Genomic DNA, 17,539 nt, shown 5'->3' with positions numbered 1-17,539 from the left:
GTCCTCGAATCGCGGAGCCCGGGATCGAATCCCGTCGGTGTCTTTTTTACTTTTCACCGCACGCGTTCTATTCAGTCATTATAAGACGTTTAATTTCCCGTCGTAGAATACCAACAGTACCTTAGCTTAATCGGTAAGCACTGCTGCTGGTACTGTCCGCGAGTTCCAGGTTGGCGCCTTCGTACAGGTTCAGGGCATGTGGTCCACTCGGAGGATCAAGGTTTAGGGGCCGCCCTGTTCCTCCCTTAGCTCTTTGCTTTTACATGGTGACTGGCCCTCCGGAGTTACAGTTCCGGAGATCCCGGAAGAGTCCTAAGGGATTGCGATGGGGCATCTATTATTTTAAAACTGCTTTAGTTTGATATTTACATCTGCTCAGCAGGCCTGCGGTAGTATTAAAAACAAAACAAAGGTCTATGAAATAAATCAATGTATTTTTAATAATTGACTATAATCAAAACAAAGTTTTGTGCGATCAAAATGACAATACCGTTATTAATGTTGCAATTTCCAAATGAAGTAATAAACGCAGTATGCAATATTGTACCGGGCAAAATTAAAAATGTACATTGTAGTATGTTAATGACACCTTTTAAAATAATAACATTTCTTTAATTGTGAACATTCCCCAAATGTATAGTAATTCCCAAAACAGGAAAAAACGCAAGAATTAATACAAAGCCCCTCACCCTTAAAACTGGACATACAAAATAGAAAAACAAAGTCAAGTGGAACACCCGAATGTACCATACTTTAGGATTGAATTCGAAAATTCCATAACATGTAGCTTTTACAGACTTGTGGGGGGGGGGGGGTGAGTTCATCAGCAAAAAAATTCTGCAATGTCGACAGATTTCTTTCTCTGGACATTTTGGCCTCCCAAAATCAATTGGGGGGGGGGGGGCTCGCATTCACTTTTTCAACGGCAGCTCATTCAAGTGTTGGACACGTACGTCAAAATTGACAGAATTGGCCTTGACGTAACCCTCGTCAGGGATTCTGTGGTTGCACATAGTCACAAAGTTGCACATAGTCACGAAGTTGCTGTAGGATGTCACCATCAGGACATCTGGCCTTCAGAGCGTGTAGAAGTGACGTCATATCTAACGGGCAGGTCTTATCTTCGGCTGTTGAAAAGACGAAACACAAAAATATTGGTTAAAAGTGGAAGTCTTCAAAATGACAGCCTTAATGAGAGGACTTTTATTAAAAAACAAGCAGTTTGCTTTTGTTTGTTTCAGATATAGGCTTATAAAACAACTGCAAACGATTTACCATACCTTGTTTGAGTATTCCATCTTGTGCTAGACGTTGAGCAATAGCCAACATGGCTTGTATCATAGCCTCTGTCACGCACACAAAGCCTGACTCCAATAAACCAGTCACACACTCAGCAACCGCTGTTGAATCTGTCAACTTGTGGGTCAGCAAGGTGCACACTATATGGCCCACGGAATCCCAACTCTCCTGCAAGAAATGGAAAGATTTTATTGAGATTTTTTCAAGACAATCAAAATACAAACATAATGGGGAAGATGCAAGGCATTTTATACGAACACTGAGGCACGGATTGTTATTTGCAGGGGTCATTGAAGGCACTGTATATGCAATTTTGGGGGGGCAACAAAATTTGTTCACAAAATATGTTCAGAAGTGTTATTCACTGGAAGTCTTTTATATCATGCATCTGTGTACACAATGGGCTGGATTTAGCCCATCCATTGGCATTTCGGGGTAATCCTATGGAATAGCACTGCTCAGCTCACAAGTGACAGTAAAAAAACAACTGGTGGCAACATTTCAAAAAAGCTATTCTTAGGAGTCTTTTCATGTATCTGTGTGTACACAATGGTCTGGATTTAGCCCATTTATTGCCATTACAGGGGTAATCCTATACAATAGCACTTCTCGGCTCACAAGTGACAGTAAAAAAAATGGTGGTAAAATTGATTCAAAACAACTATTCTTTGGGAAGTCTTATCATGTATCTGTGTACACAATGGGTCGGAGTTAGCCCATTCATCAGCGTTTTGGGGGTAATCCTATACAATAGCACTGCTCGGCTCACAAGTGACAGTAAAAATATTGGTGGCAAAAATTGATTCAAAATAACTATTCTTTGGAATTCTTATCATGTATCTGTGTACACAATGGGCTGGAGTTAGCCCATTCATTGGTACATGTATTACTTGGTAATCCTATACAATAGCACTGCTCGGCTCACAAGTGACAGTAAAATAATTGGTAGCAAAATTGATTCAAAATTACTTTTCTTTGGAAATCTTGTCATGTATCTGTGTACACAATGGGCCGGAGTTAGCCCATTCATTGGCATTATGGGGCAATCCTATACAATAGCACTGCCCGGCTTCCAAGCGACAAAAAAGAAAATTGGCGGCAAAATTGATTCCAAAAATGATTATTTGGAAGTCTTATCGTGCATCTGTGTACACAATGGGCTGGAGTAATCCTATACGATAGCACTGCTCGGCTCACAGGGGAGTGGGGGAGTCAGTCAGTAAGTTAGTCAGTCAGTGAGACAGGTACAAAGAGGATACTAGGCTGTCCCTTTCGGATCATAAACAATTTAATATATATGCTTGCTTGAGCACTGAAAGGTTATGTAAATCCTAACTTACCTTCTCATCTGCGCTCTGCTGCATCAGAAGCGCAGTCTTTGGACAGAGGAAAAGCTGAGCGGGTACTGGGCACTTGAAATGGTCTCTCCACAGCTCAACATATGCATCCAAGACACACACTCCTGTGGGTTCCTCATTACGGTCATTCCCAGACTGTGAACTGATGAATGAACTGTTCTCCCTCCCTGCTTCTGAGTTTCCTTTACAGTGTTCTCTGCTGACTGATCTGTTGACCGTAGTATGAGGAATACTCGTATTTGTACCATTTAGTGGTGGCGACCCGTCCAAGGGGCAGTTTGTCTTTACAGGGAATGTCAGTGCCTCATTAGATTTGGAATCTGAATCCTCAACAGTTAATCTCTCTTGTGTCCTTTCTTCAGACTTGACATGACTCGCTCGCCAAACGCCATTTAAGACTGGTCCGTCGCATTGCCTGTTCTCCTGAAGTGCGTTCCTTTGATCATTACAGCACGTAATTGGTGATGTGCCATTGGCCGCATGTACCTCGTTCCTACACTTGGACAAACAGGGATTTTCTGAAGCACTCGCATGTAGACATTTTGTGTCCAAGTCGGCAGAACTACCAGAGCTACCACTTTTCTTGTCCTCATCTAGTCTCAACAGAGATGTTTCCCTTTCCTCACTGTGCCTCCCATAATGATCCTTTGAGAGGGTTGTGTTTCCTACTTGAATGAGAGATCGGAGGGAGGCCGGTTTGAAGACAGCTAGTGTGCACACCAGCTCCATTGTTAGTTGCTGGATTGTCTGCCATGCAACGGGTGTCAGATCCTACAATAAGGTCAAGAGATAAATAAATAAATAATAATAGTGAGTATCATGTGATAACAATCAAAGATCAAATAATTTACGTAATTATTACCCTTACTCATGTACATATAAAGCACCACTTAGCCCATCTCAGCTCCTGGGACATGAGGAGCTACAGCCAGGGACGTAAGTGTACTCTGACTATTTTGCCCGAAATTTGAGGCATTGGCATGCGCTGACACCTAGGACTTTTTTATATTGGCGTTTCATTCCGGCGACATTCCGAAGTGGAAAACATTAAGACTGTCGGTAATAAAAAGCATTGCCCAGGCAAAGAAACACCTCTACTCCACCCGTGTTCAAAAAAACAATCAAACCCATCTGTGTGGTTCCGTCAAATCCGTGCCATTGCTGGGGATAATAAAGAACCCCTCCCCATCATGGTTCCTGGTGTGGGTCCGTGTGATGACTTCGCAGTAGCTAACGCCATCAACGACCATTTCACCTCCATAGCGACAGACATTGAAGCTCTGGACCTTAGCAAGTTGCCATCATACCTCCCCGCAGACAGACCATGTCCAACTGTATCTACATGGCAGGTAATGAAAGCCCTTGAGAAGGTGCGAAGAACTTCAGCTGGAGGACCAGACGAAATCTCTGCTCGCTTCATTCGTCTTTATTCGGTTGAACTAGCTTCTCCCCTCGCCCACATCATTAACACTTCTTTCCGGCAAGGTCGGGTTCCACATGACTGGAAACACGCCATTGTGGTACCAGTTCCAAAATGTAGCCCTCCAACGATTGACAAATTGAGGCCCATTTCCCTCACGAGTCATTTTGCAAAAATAGCGGAGGGATTCATCACCAAGTGGCTTCTCCAGGACATCACACCGCAGTTAGACTTGAACCAATTTGGGAACCGTCGAGGGCTATCTACTAATCATTATCTCATCAATATGCTCCATCTCCTGTATTCTAATGCTGAAACGCCAAAGTCAACATCCACACTAGTCCTCACCGACTTCACAAAAGCGTTCGACAGAATAGCCCATACGGTTGCAATCAGAAATCTGATCGATATGAAGGTCCGGCCTTAGTTAATCTATTGGATAACTGATATCTTGAACTGTCGACAGCAGTGCGTACAGTACCGTTCAACACTTTCCAACTGGAAAACCCTTCAAGCTGGTGTCCCACAAGGAACCAAGTTAGGACCAGTCATATTCCTTACTATGATAAACAGTATAAGGTCTGTGACTGCTGATGTCTCCATGTTCAAATACATGAATGACATGTCAATTGTCGAGTGTAGAAAATCCACGCAGCCATCCAATATTCAGCTATTACTCAATGAATTGGTGACTTGGTGCGAAGAGAAACAAATGAAACTGAACCCAGTGAAATGTGCGAGAATGGACTTCTCATTCATGCGTAACCCTCCTGACTACCCTACACTGTGTATCGGCGATCATCACCTGGAAACTGTAAATGACGCTAAAATTCTTGGTGTTATAATCCAAAATGATCTTAAGTGGCGCAAACAAATCCAAAGCATGACCAAGAAAGCGAATTGTAGAATTCACATGTTACGGCTTTTAAAACGTCATAGTCTCCCCATCAGTGATCTAATGACAATATACACTAGTTTCATTAGGCCTGTGACCGAATACGCTTCACCTGTGTGGAGTGGAGCACTCACCAAACATGATAAGTTAATCCTTGAAAGAATACAAAAAAGAGCCCTTCGTATCATAATGGGCAGTGAATATAGCACCTACAATGATGTCTTGTGTGAATGTAACCTGATGTCACTTGAGGAACGTAGGGAGTCACAGTCTGTTTCTTTTATTGATAAAACTCTCAAGACTACATCTCAATTTAGAAACCTCCTCCCCCCTGAACATACGCATAGGATGTCATCTAGGAGACCTAATCAGTATCCTGAGCCCCGTTGTAAATCAACGCGTATGCAGAAAAGTGCGCTCCCATACTTAATCAGTTTATTACTGAACAAGGCCAAAATTTCAAACTTGGATTAATTGAGGCTTTTTATTGTATAATATCCAATGTTTTTTTAATGTGCCTGTTTGTTTTCACGAAAATTGGATTCCGCCCCCCCTAAGATCTCGGCCATCGAGTGGCAAAAAATTTTGAAACTCGGCACCTGCATAGAGCAACTCTTCCTGAACATACCCCAGAAATTTCATGACTATAGGTCAAAGGGTTTTGGAATTATGGCTAATTAATTATTCATATGTACGAATGGCAATTCTGCTCTGTGTACACGACGTATATGCGAAAATTCAGTTGCGAAATATACACGACGTATATGCGAAAAAATTTTTGCTACGCGGCAACCCGTGGTCCGATTTCTATGTTTTTGGTATCAAAAGATGCGCAAAGCTCGAGGCTAAAAAGTCATAACAGCTCGGGTCGCGGACATTTTTTTTTTAGAGGCTATCACGGAAAATGTTGAGGGGGGGGGTGGATTCCGCCCGCGCCCCCCCCCCCCTCCCCCCCGGCCCCTTTAGGGTTAAGGAGACGTATTCATCTATAGAAATTGCTCCTTAGAGCTACTCATCTACTCCTTGGAGGGGAGAAGCAATTAGTGACACTTTTCTCTAGCTTTATCAAAGGAGCTGGGTGTTTTATTTTGAAAGTAACAAAATGAAAAAGCAGACTGATGTTTAGCTGTGGTTATCTTGATTATCAAAGTCTACTTGCTGGCAGCCTATGGGCAAGTTTGCGCAAGAACTATTGTTAGCCATAGTTTGACTAAGTTAGCTCGAACTCTGTTTAGTCGATAAAAGTTGGACTACGCTAGTCGGCTATTTGGAACCAGGCTACTGGCTTGGTAGCATCGCTAATTATCCATAGCCTCGTTTTGTAACTTAAGGTGCCACATCAACATAAACGTAGCAAGTTGTACTACCCACTGGCGGGAATCGGAGATATCTTCCAGTTCATTCAACAGGTCAAAGAATGTAAACAATCCAAACATACTCGTGACCGCCATATGTTGACAATGGTTCGACTAGAGTCGTTCACACTTTAATGTTACAGCACATGCGCACTGTTTGACACCAACCAACCATTGGTTGACTAATGGTTGTTGCGCAAACTTGCCCTATGCTGTGCCTCACTGATCAGTTGATTTCTTTTGTTCATGTGAGCTGCATGAGAGCTTACTCTGAAAATCGGATATCCAATATTCATTATGAAAGTAACTCGGTTATCCGGATTTTGAGATCAATGAGCTTTCCCATCACTAATCATGCTAATTTTCATTTCACGCACCGTAACTTACAACACCTAAAATGATCAGGTACTTGTTTTGTAAACTTGCAGATTTATGAACTGCTTCAATTGAGCTCATGAAATGTGTCATAACTTCTTGCCAAACGTAATTCTGTCGCAGGTCCATTGGGGCAGTTACATGCTAACGTATCAGTGACCAAACTAACATACATGACTAAACCATTAACAACAGTTACCTGTCTGGAATGCAGGACTTGTTTGGTGGCTGTAAGGAGGCCAGCTAGTTCCTTTAGAGTCACTTGGTGAATAGTGCTTCCCGTCAGCAGATACCTCAATGTGTCCTATAGTGATCAACGACATTAAAATCATGCTATTACATTTACTATCCTTGTAGACAATATTGTGGCGGGAACCCCCCGGGCCAACCCAAGTCTGTTAGGATAAGTCTGACTCCTAGTGGGGTGAAGACAATCTTCCCAAACCAAGGCTCTTCCCTAGACGAGAGATCACTCAGAGCGACCTTCAAGGCTAAGGGTGCAGGTCCGTTTTGGTGGAAATCTACCGCCCGATTATGAATAAGTGTTGATTATTTATCTCTGTTAATTAATTGCACAATAAACCTGTAAACACAAACACCGGAAGCAGAATTGTCGGTAATCTCAAACAACAATGATCGTAATTTATTCAACAATAATCAAGTACAACAATTATGATGTGATTCGGTGGGTTGTTTTATTAACAGGGTCCTTAGTTACTGGAGATAGCCCGCTGCTTGCCTATGCAACAACGAACACAGCATTAAGCACTAGACAACAATGGCAGCAATGAGCAACTATGCACAGCGCTAGGAATGAATCACTAAGTTAGCCAAACACAGCGTCACAAGCACACAACAGCCGCTTAGCAATGTATACAGTCCGTTAGCAGGGTACTCGCTACGCCGTGTGTGTAAGCCAGAATTCAGCCACACGTACCAGCGCAACCCCGGTACAGCTACACAGACTTTGTACACAAATCGCCTAAGCAATTATACACGCAGAGTACAAGTAATTTACCTACTTCTCTGCCCGCTGTCGCAGCTACGCTCTAGCCCGCTACCTCCAGACACCCGGAACTCAACACTCAAAACAGATGAGCCCCGATCTTAGCTAGACACACAACCAGTATCTCACCTAACAACGATTGTCACAACTGTATCAATCAGTCCCAACAATAACACCAGTGCGCGTTCTAAAACCAAACCGCTAAAACGCTACCAAAACCCAAACTTCTAAACTTCTAAAGCGCGCTCCCCAGGCACGCATTTATATACCAGGTACATGTAGACGCTACGTCATGTCTACAAACCATGTGCGTGTACTAATCCTATGGTGCGCTAAACTTATGGGGAATTATTGGCCAATCACGTACGCGCAGCAGCCCACGGAGCTCGTAAGCTCCGCCCGGTCACTGCACACAAGTGATTAAGCGTTAGTGCTATGGTATGACGTCACAACTAAACACTTTCCGCCACAATATCTACATTTCTTTAATATTTCTGAGATACTTGTATTTGTCAATATTAATGTTTGTTGTATGTTTCACCAATGTACTTTTCCTTATGAGTTTAACTTTACTTAACGTAATATAATCATTCGTAATGTATATAGGGCCCCAATGGAAACCAGGGCCCAATTTCATAGAGCTGCATGAGCATAAAATTTGCTTAAGCACAAAAAAAGTTTGCTTAATATAATCAGGTTACCCACCGAAACTCCATGCGATTGTTATGCTATTACAACAACTAAATACCAGTCACAAGCAATTTAGATCGCATGGCGTTTTGGTGGGTAACCTGATTATATTAAGCAAAGGTTTTTTGTGCTTAAGCAAACTTTATACTCTACGAAATTGGGCCCAGTTTTTAACTGTTTGGGCATACCCTGGGTAAAGAAAGGGAAATAAATAAATAATCAAATGGATGATTGTCAAAATTGGGCATTCAACATGGTGACAATACATCTTCTGAAAAATAATACTTTCAGAATGTGTTGACCCATGCATTGTTGTCAACAAGACATGGATAACCTTGTTTATCACTGTGGATAAGACTTCTTCAACTCCATTTTTTTTTTACTGCGTCTTTTCTTTTCTTTCCTGTCGTGTGATTGGATATTGGTGTTTTTGTTTCTTTTTTACTTTCAAAAATGAACGTCTGTTTCTATAATTGTGAGGATGGGAATTTGCATCATGCTCAGTTTCAAGGAATGATTTTATAGACTAACTCGAACAAGACTAAAAACATTTCAACCAAAACAATGTTCATGCTGGTTTACTAAAGCCATTTATTTTTGCTTTTTTATTTCTATAGTGACATCAATATCAACATGGTTGCATGTAATGTTTTTCTTAAAGCGACTGTATCATCATAGCTACGTTTACAAAAATGCATGTTCATTTTCTTTGAAATGGTGAGCAGGTATCTGGCATTGGAAAGGTCTCTACACAGTTTCGGTTTGTGGTAACACCATGTGGTAATAACTACTGCTTGGAAGATATTTAGTTCTAAAAAGAACTTGTCCTGCTTATCATCAACTTTTGCTAAGTAGTTTTAGTTCTGATAAGAACAGTCCTGCCTAAGTTGTAACAGAACTTGTCTTTGGTCTCTAAGGACTTAAAAAGCAGGACTGTTCTTATCAGAACTAAAACTACCTAGCGAAAGTTGATGATAAGCAGGACAAGTTCTTTTCAGAACTAAATATCGTCTAAGCAGTTGTTATTACCACATGGTGTCACCGCAAACTGAAACGATATCGATACTCCACCACGCAAAGCCTAAAATCTTACATCTCTACATAGCTCAAATAAAAATGAAACTTGTGTTCATATTCTTTGAACTGCTAAGAGTAATTACAGAGGTGGGACAATCTAAGATGGGAATTGTTTTATGTTTTTTATTCATTGTTGGGGGTTGGTCTTCAAGCAAAATGTGGGTGGCCTTTTGCATTCCGACATGTAGACTGAGGCAAGACTGGCCTTACCTTGTAGTGCTGCAGGATTGCTGAGGGAGGATACACGCCCCTATCATGGTGGATTGGAGGAGAGAATTTAGGCTTCTCCGTTGTCTCCTTCCTGGCTGCCCTGATTGCTCTGTCAACGCCAGTACTCAACTCCTGATGAATGGCGGCTACCACAGGAATACAAAGACATAATTGTTAAGATCTGAAACTGATATTAATGTGAATCAAATTAGGGTTTGCCCTTCACCGACGTTTAAACACTGTATACTCAGTGAGTTACCTCCCGAGTAAAAGTTGGAAAAAATCACTCGGGTGGGACTCGAACCCACGACCTCCTGCTTTCTAGTGCAGATGTCTTACCTCTCGACCACCGAGCTAACGGGATTGGTTGGCTGATTCGAATCTAATGTGCATAGCAGCGGGTACCGCATAAACTATTATAAGGTGGAATTTTGCGTCGGGGTGATATAAATCAAATTAGGTTTTGCCCTTCACCGACGTTTAAATACTGTATACTCAGTGTTACCTCCCGAGTGAAAGTTGAAAAAATCACCCGGGTGGGACTCGAACCCACGACCTCCTGCTTTCTAGTGCAGATGTCTTACCACTCGACCACCGAGCTAACAGGATTGGTTGGCTGGTTCGAATCTAATGTACATAGCAGCGGGTACCGCATAAACTATTATAAGATGTGATGTTTAATGTGATTCAGTGACGACATGATTTCATGCAGCCACTTAAGCAGTTAATATTGCGTGGCAAAATTAGGGTAAGCAGTATACATCAAATGACAGTTTAGCTGGCAAGCCGTTTCTGCTTAGCCAATTAACACTGTGCTTGGCGAATTTTTTGGGTCAGTAGCTCCATAGTAATATTGGTACTCAGTCTTACAACATAGACTCCGAATTTGAATCTTTCTTCAAATTAAAAATTAATGGAAAAATTACAGTTGAGTAAAGGCCAGTTTATACTGATGCCACTTTGTCACTCAACGATATTGATTTTTTTTTATTAATATGCAAAAATCAATATGCAACAGCCACACCATTTATTTGTGTGTATACATGAAGGTCCCTCTCAAATGACATCACTACCTACAGATTGCCACACGTATCGGCATTTTCCCGTATCGGTTGTGCCGCGCTGTATTTTGAAGAAACTTCGAGCAACGTGCCCGCGTGTTTAGAACATTTTGCACACTGCACGCACATGCACCTAATGGTGCTGAATACATAGTTGTAATATTCCCGCAAAGATGGCGTCTTATGAGAGGGGTCTATTTAAAAAAAGCATGCGACTATGTTATGCGACAAAGTCGCATCAGTGTAAATTGGCCTCAAAACTCACCTTGGATCTGTGTGTTGATCCACCGCGTGGCACGTTCCACGGCTAACCTTATGGTGATATAGGCTGCCGTTTCCAGGATTTGCTCAGACGATTCTTGGGGTAGGAGCAGAGTTAACGCGCCTCTACTTCTCCCAAAAATGAACCTTAAAAATAAACATCAAACAATATTAAACAAGTCAGGTGTGTTTACAAACACAAATGCCTTGACTGTTCCCATGACATGACACCACTCTTTTAACATCAACTTACATGAACCTGGGTCACGTGGAACGTTCATGTTACATGACATTGTTACTGTTTTCTATAGGACATATCAATTAACCCTAACTTCCTAGGGGTGTGCAAAATCGTGTTAAAATTGGAGGATTCAGGACTGTTAGAGTTCCCTGTGATCTTAGAATAAATATAATGTATTTTTTTTTGCTTTTCTGTTGGGAAGTCATTATATGTGATGCAAAAGAGTGAGTGATCAAACCAATCAACCAACAAACTTACCAAATCCGATAAAAACATAACCTCCTTGGGGGAAGTAATAATGATCTTCACCAAGTTGAAATCTGAATAAGACTGCACAGCGCTACTTTGCAGAGAACACAGATAATGAAGTCTATTTTCCGAGCAATTTAAGCTTTAGACAACATAACATAATCACAAGACATTTAGGTTTTTTTTAGCTAAGTTTCTCGACTCTTATTAGTCCTTATTAGTCCAATACCGTACGTACACTTACTCTTTAGCTTGCTGCACGGCTGCCTCCCTGGTTGCCACGGCAACCTCTTCACCCTGAACTTTGACTCGCCTCAAGAGGGCCCTCTTCATCTCATCTGTCCAGTTCTCGTCTGGCGCCCCGACTTCCTCGGACCTCACCTCTTGCTCCAGCAACCCCACGGCCTTGTCCCTGGCCGCCGAGACCAGCCTGGCGTCAATGTGCTTGATGCAGTTGGAGGCCAGTCGGGAACTGACGAAGTCCACCGTTTTCTTCAGAGACGGGGAGTGGTTGTCAAAGAAATTCTTCTCTAATTCGAGCTGCAAAGCATTAAAAAAAAATATGTAAGCAAGATAAACTGACAACCTGATTCTGTATTATGAGCATAGGCAATGTTTCTTCCTACTTCGTACATTTTATTGATTGCTATGGGCATTGACGATTTTTCCTCCACTTTGAGTCCATTAAACCTGAAACATAACGTCACGTTTTGTTTACATGCGTTTCCCGTGGGAGCTTGGTGGCTCTCGTCCTCATCTGGCCCCCATAAGAAAGCGCACATGTAAACAAAGCATAACGTCATTATGTCTCAGGTCTACTTACTTGCATAAAAGCACAGTGCGATACCTATCACGCGCACATGTAATTGTTTAAATGTAGTTGATTGAGATGTGGTCTATAAAATTGTCAAATAAAGAACGCTCCTACTGTTTTGTCTGTTTTTAACGGGAGCTCCACAGAATGTCCAATCATGAAAACGGAGATAATCTGTTTCTTACCCACTTCAGATTGTCATTCTAGGGTCAAACTAAACCAAAACGTATTGGGGCAAAACTTCATGCATTACTGTTCCATTGACTGGACTCTGGAGTAATTTGGAATGACTGCAACATGCAGTCGATCTTTCGACGTAGTTTCTCTTCACTGTTAACTGTGTTGAAGTTTTCACCCACTTAATTTGAATCTTCAGCATAATTTGGTTTGGCACTACTCTGGAATGCCAGTTTGAAATGGGTGTGAGCGTGTTATTAACAACAGGGTTCCCACAGAAATCTTAAGATGAAATTCCATGACTTTTCTAGGACTTTTCCAGGACAAAATTAGGGCTTTCCATGACCAATTCCTAAACTGTTTTGGCATTTTCGGAGCCTATTTACAATACACTGGACAGTCATCACACTGAGGCAAGGGACACCGCTCCCTTTCAGCTTTCCAGTTTGATACAAGTCCTGGGAATATCAACTTTCCAGCACTCCTTGAATTAAATTCCATGACTTTCCAACATAGCTTTAAACACCCAGATTTTATCCACGACCGTGGAACCCTGAAACAAGAATCTTATTATAAACAAACATGGATCAAGCATATTTCATGGTACATTAGCTATGCCATAACGAAAACAAATTTCAACTGAAAGATTTTACAAATAAAAAAAAAATATTTAAAACAATGAACAGAACTATCTCAGCCTTTGGGCCAAACCCCTTTTTTAATGACATAATAACAAAAATAATTCAACTTACCTGAAGTTGCTGAGTTGTCTGGATGGGCTGGGGCGGAGTTTTAGCCGCGATGGGTGTAATCTTCTTCATGGGCGTGGTCTTGGATCCAAAGCCGAGGGAGGCATCCGTTAACAAAACTCTGATGTCCCCTGCGACATTGGTCAAAGAAATTTGTTGTCTTAACTTCAAGTGTTGATTATTTAATGATGTTTGCAATCAATTGAGCAGTTTTAAGATTGCCGGCCCCGTTTCAGGGTTGCTAAAGAAGTAAATCAAATTAGGTTTTGCCCTTCACCGACGTTTAAACACTGTATACTCAGTGTGTTACCTCCCGAGTGAAAGTTGGAAAAAATCACTCGGGTGGGACTCGAGCCCACGACCTCCTGCTTTCTAGCGCAGACATCTTACCACTCGACCACCGAGCTAACGGGATCGGTTGGCTCGTTCGAATCTTCCATGCTAAAGAAGTAATCGCAATAAAACTATCTGGAATAAGTTGAAGAAAAGGTTATCTGCAATGGGCTCAATGTATCAGATGTTCAAGTGTTCAAGTTTTCAAGAAAAAACTCAAAATAGAAACTAAGTGGTATCTTACCCAGATAAGGGCAGCACAGGTATAATAACTGCTGGTCCACGAGATGTAGATCGTCAAGCAATTGGCTTGACACTATCCCCTGCGTCACAGTATCATCAAAGACGAAATCGTCTGCAAAACTCAAGAAATACATGGATGCTGGCACACCCGGAACCTTAAATAACAAACAAACAAACAAATAAATAAACGAAGAGAATAAGAAAGTTTGAGTATTAACTTCATATTTTGTGGAAATATTCACTTTCGTTGCAGATAACAGAACAGTATAATAAATTCATTTCATCTTCATCATTAATGTTTATGAAAATGGCAGAACAAAGTTGCTTTCAAAACCTTTTGCCACAGAAGGTATATATATAAAAACATCACAGTAATGTTTGAAAACTTCGATGCAGAAATCATGAATCATTCATGTGTATCTAAGGCTTTGCCTATTTCTTTCAATATTACGGAATCCATGTGCAAGTAATCCAAAATGGATGGTTAAAAGTATACCTGTTTTATACACAATTTTCTTCCGACAGTCACATTCATCAAATATTAAAGACTTTGTTTTCAAAACGCAATAAATGCCATTTTGTTGCCTTTTAGAATCGCGCCCTCTACTGGCAGCCAAAAATCAGCTTCTACGGCTGTTTTATAGTTAAAAGCAATTTTAAGAATACACTAAAATACAAGAATACAAGCACAAAAATGTAGTTTAAAACAGCTGTTTCACTGTGTATATCCCATAATTTTTTCAAAGCTATACAACTTTTTCACTTTTTTTCAATCGCATTTTGGAAATAAACTATACAAATATTATAGGTAAGCAGTTTTTAGAATGCATCTAGGTGCATTCTGTCGGAAATCTCTTCAGCACCCAGTTTCACTAACCGATGCGACGCGTCGCAACTCGAGCAACGACGTGTAACACGTCGCAACTCGCGACGCGCCGTACAATCCATTTCACGAAATATGCGATGAGTTCAACGTGTCGTAAGTTCCTTGACAAGGACTTAAAAAACGTCGCAAGTTACGACGTGTCTAGTGGTGATCGCAAAATAAGAAGAGTCCTTTTCTGAGCCAGTTTTATGCCATAAACATTACATAAACATTAAACGAGATTATAATAACGAGGCAATGTGTGTAAAGTTGTAAATAGAAAATTCATTGAATAATTATGGATTAGCCTGGCATATTGCAGTTGAAATTTCAAAGTAGCTTTACAGTCCACTGAGAGCTTGTTTTCCTTTAAAATTACATCACACAGCCGCCATTTTGATTTCATTTTCAACAAATTTTGAGCGGAGATCCGACAACTCTTTGTTGAATATCAGACGACCATTTACTGTACGCTGACTAAATACATAAAACAGTCACCAAGTTGTGCTATAAATACACCTACGACGCATCGCACTTACGATGTGTTTTGTGAAATGGATCGCGGGACGCGTCGCAGCTGCAACGCATTGTAGGGATATAACGCGTTGCAGCGCTGCGATGCATCGTAAGGTACAATGAGTTTCATGAAATCAAGTGCAGAGCAAAAGATTATGTATCAGATAAAGTCAAGAACTAAAAAAAGAAGAAAACAAGGTTTACCTCAAACAGCCATCCCAGTACAAGAAGAACCAGAAGCATGTTATAGCTGGATGCATCAGAGCTTAGCTTGACAGACACCTGCCTAAATATACGCAATCAATGAGTCAATTCATTACTTTTTGTTTTGTTTTTTGTTTGTTAGAGTTTTATATATTTAATTCCTTCATTTGTTTTTGGCTGCGGGAAAGCGGCTCTACAAGTACTCATGTCTCTTCGTGGTTGGTTGGCAGGTTGGTTAGTACCACACTTCACCAAATGCCTTTTTTGGCAATCAATCACCTTGTCCCTTAGGCCTTCGCAACATTACATGCTTCAGGTCTCCACTGACCAGAGCTACCAGTTTATTGCAGTCGTGAAAATTGGGTCACAAGGTCACTCATTTCGCATTGGGGCTAGCACTGTACTGCACACAAATTGGGTGTTCGACATGCTATGAAATGCTCCATGCACCAACTGACGTTCACTAAAATATTATACAAATAATGAATGTCTGTGAGTGCAATGGTAAGAATAATTGCATGAGGTGACAGATAAAATGTTCCATTCCACGAGGCGAAGCCAAGTGGAATGGAACATTTCATCTGTCACCGAATGAAATTATTCTTTCCATTGCACGAACGTGACACATTCATTATTTGTTTTATATAACACCTGAATAAATCCTTGTCATCTGATTGGTTGACTTTTACATGTAATAGCCAATTTATTCAGGTTAAAAACTGTTTAAAAGTTCGACAAGTTAATCATATTTTATTAATGCAAACTGTTCAACAGGTTGAGGACAATCATAGTCAATTTATCTCGATTTAAAACAGCGCCACCACCGGCAGCAGTGACACCGTGCAATGGAAGTTCTATTCACTGTGCAATGGAACTTCCATTGCACTGTGCGCTGCACGCCACGCGCATGCGGGTACGAATAATTCAATGACATGAGATCAACGATCCACCAATCAGATGACGGGGATTTATTCAGGTGTTGTATAAATGGGAATCCTTTACAATTGACAGTCACGACCACGTGAGTAGTTATAAGAACAACTTTTACATCATGTACACATATATATGACTTATAGGCTACAGCAGATCTACATGCAGTTGGGCCGCGCAGTTTCAGAGATCAATTCGAGCTCGATCATTAGGGCAATTTCAAAGTTTTGAAAGGAAATGTAATATCCATGACAAGGGCGGCAGTCTTTGTAAAGTCTCGGCTGAAATGCTTAAACAATATTTGAAACCACATTTAAACGTGGATTGCCGTGTAAACCCGCCTACACTCCCATCAGTCTTACCTGTACACCTGGACCAAGAGGCGGAGAAGCACTTGGAAAGATTCCAGCTGGGCTGCCATGGGGTCCATCATACTGAGATACTCCACTACCCAGGGTACGGTTATGACCAGTCGATGTTGACGACAGGCAACACGAAGGCTTTCCAAGATGTCAACCGGAGGGCAACACTGCACCCAAAACAAAAAATCCAAATTATCCGAAAATTCCTTAAAATTAACTTTCATTTATGGACTACATGCATGAATGCAGTAGATGGCACTTTGTGGCCAATTTTGAAAGCTGTAGCAGGAGGGAAACACTGCATGGTCTTACTGGTTTCACACGAGTATGGCGCGATGCACACATGACTTATTTATTCTGAAATTAGACAACCCCGTAGCGTCTTTGCGTGACTGTCAGGTGCCATCGGCAATTTGTTCAAATGTCCCTCTCAGTGGTCTCCCCTAACTCTCTTTTTGTAACCATTGAGGGGGTACTTGTGCAGGGAGTCCAAACCAAGAACTTTCCCAAATCGTGTAAAAACCACGAAACATAATCTTGTACTTAGGCTTTCAACGGGCATCAAGCCCTATGTCAAGTAATGGTGTCTAGGTTCTACCTTCCTCAATCTTTCAAAATCCTATGTTGGCTTTTGAAGCATTGCCCATTTCAAAGGGCAATTTCCTGCTGCTGCTGCGCATAAAAACAAACGCTCAAAAAAAAATGTAACCAACCTAATAATGCAGAGTCAATTTTGACAAGTCCTCAAGCAGTTTTTGTTCTTTTTCCTTATTCATTGTCTATCTAAAACAGATTTTCTGGTAGAATCGCTGAAGCCCAACCGCATGGAAATCTGGAAAATGGCAAGCT

At 41.3% G+C, this 17,539-nt stretch overlaps 1 protein-coding gene across 1 annotated transcript in view; it reads right to left on the bottom strand.

The window, feature by feature from the left end:
* Positions 1-413: 413 nt before the first annotated feature.
* Positions 414-17,539, bottom strand: part of LOC119742169 (codanin-1-like) — a 48,575-nt gene continuing 31,449 nt past the window's right edge. The window contains exons 12-22 of the mRNA XM_038218211.1: positions 16,691-16,857; positions 15,399-15,480; positions 13,815-13,968; positions 13,241-13,368; positions 11,742-12,037; positions 11,012-11,154; positions 9,686-9,831; positions 6,902-7,006; positions 2,640-3,428; positions 1,281-1,467; positions 414-1,127 (exon numbers count right to left, since the gene is read on the bottom strand). Of these exons, the coding sequence (XP_038074139.1) occupies positions 991-1,127; positions 1,281-1,467; positions 2,640-3,428; positions 6,902-7,006; positions 9,686-9,831; positions 11,012-11,154; positions 11,742-12,037; positions 13,241-13,368; positions 13,815-13,968; positions 15,399-15,480; positions 16,691-16,857 (2,334 nt within the window). The 3' untranslated portion in view covers positions 414-990. The remainder of the gene's footprint in view (positions 1,128-1,280; positions 1,468-2,639; positions 3,429-6,901; positions 7,007-9,685; positions 9,832-11,011; positions 11,155-11,741; positions 12,038-13,240; positions 13,369-13,814; positions 13,969-15,398; positions 15,481-16,690; positions 16,858-17,539) is intronic.

This window comes from Patiria miniata, unplaced genomic scaffold, assembly GCF_015706575.1.
Source record: "Patiria miniata isolate m_02_andy unplaced genomic scaffold, ASM1570657v1 HiC_scaffold_11, whole genome shotgun sequence".
Taxonomy (NCBI): domain Eukaryota; kingdom Metazoa; phylum Echinodermata; class Asteroidea; order Valvatida; family Asterinidae; genus Patiria; species Patiria miniata.
Note: the sequence above shows the minus strand (reverse complement) of the source record. Positions and strands in the feature narration are given on the sequence as shown.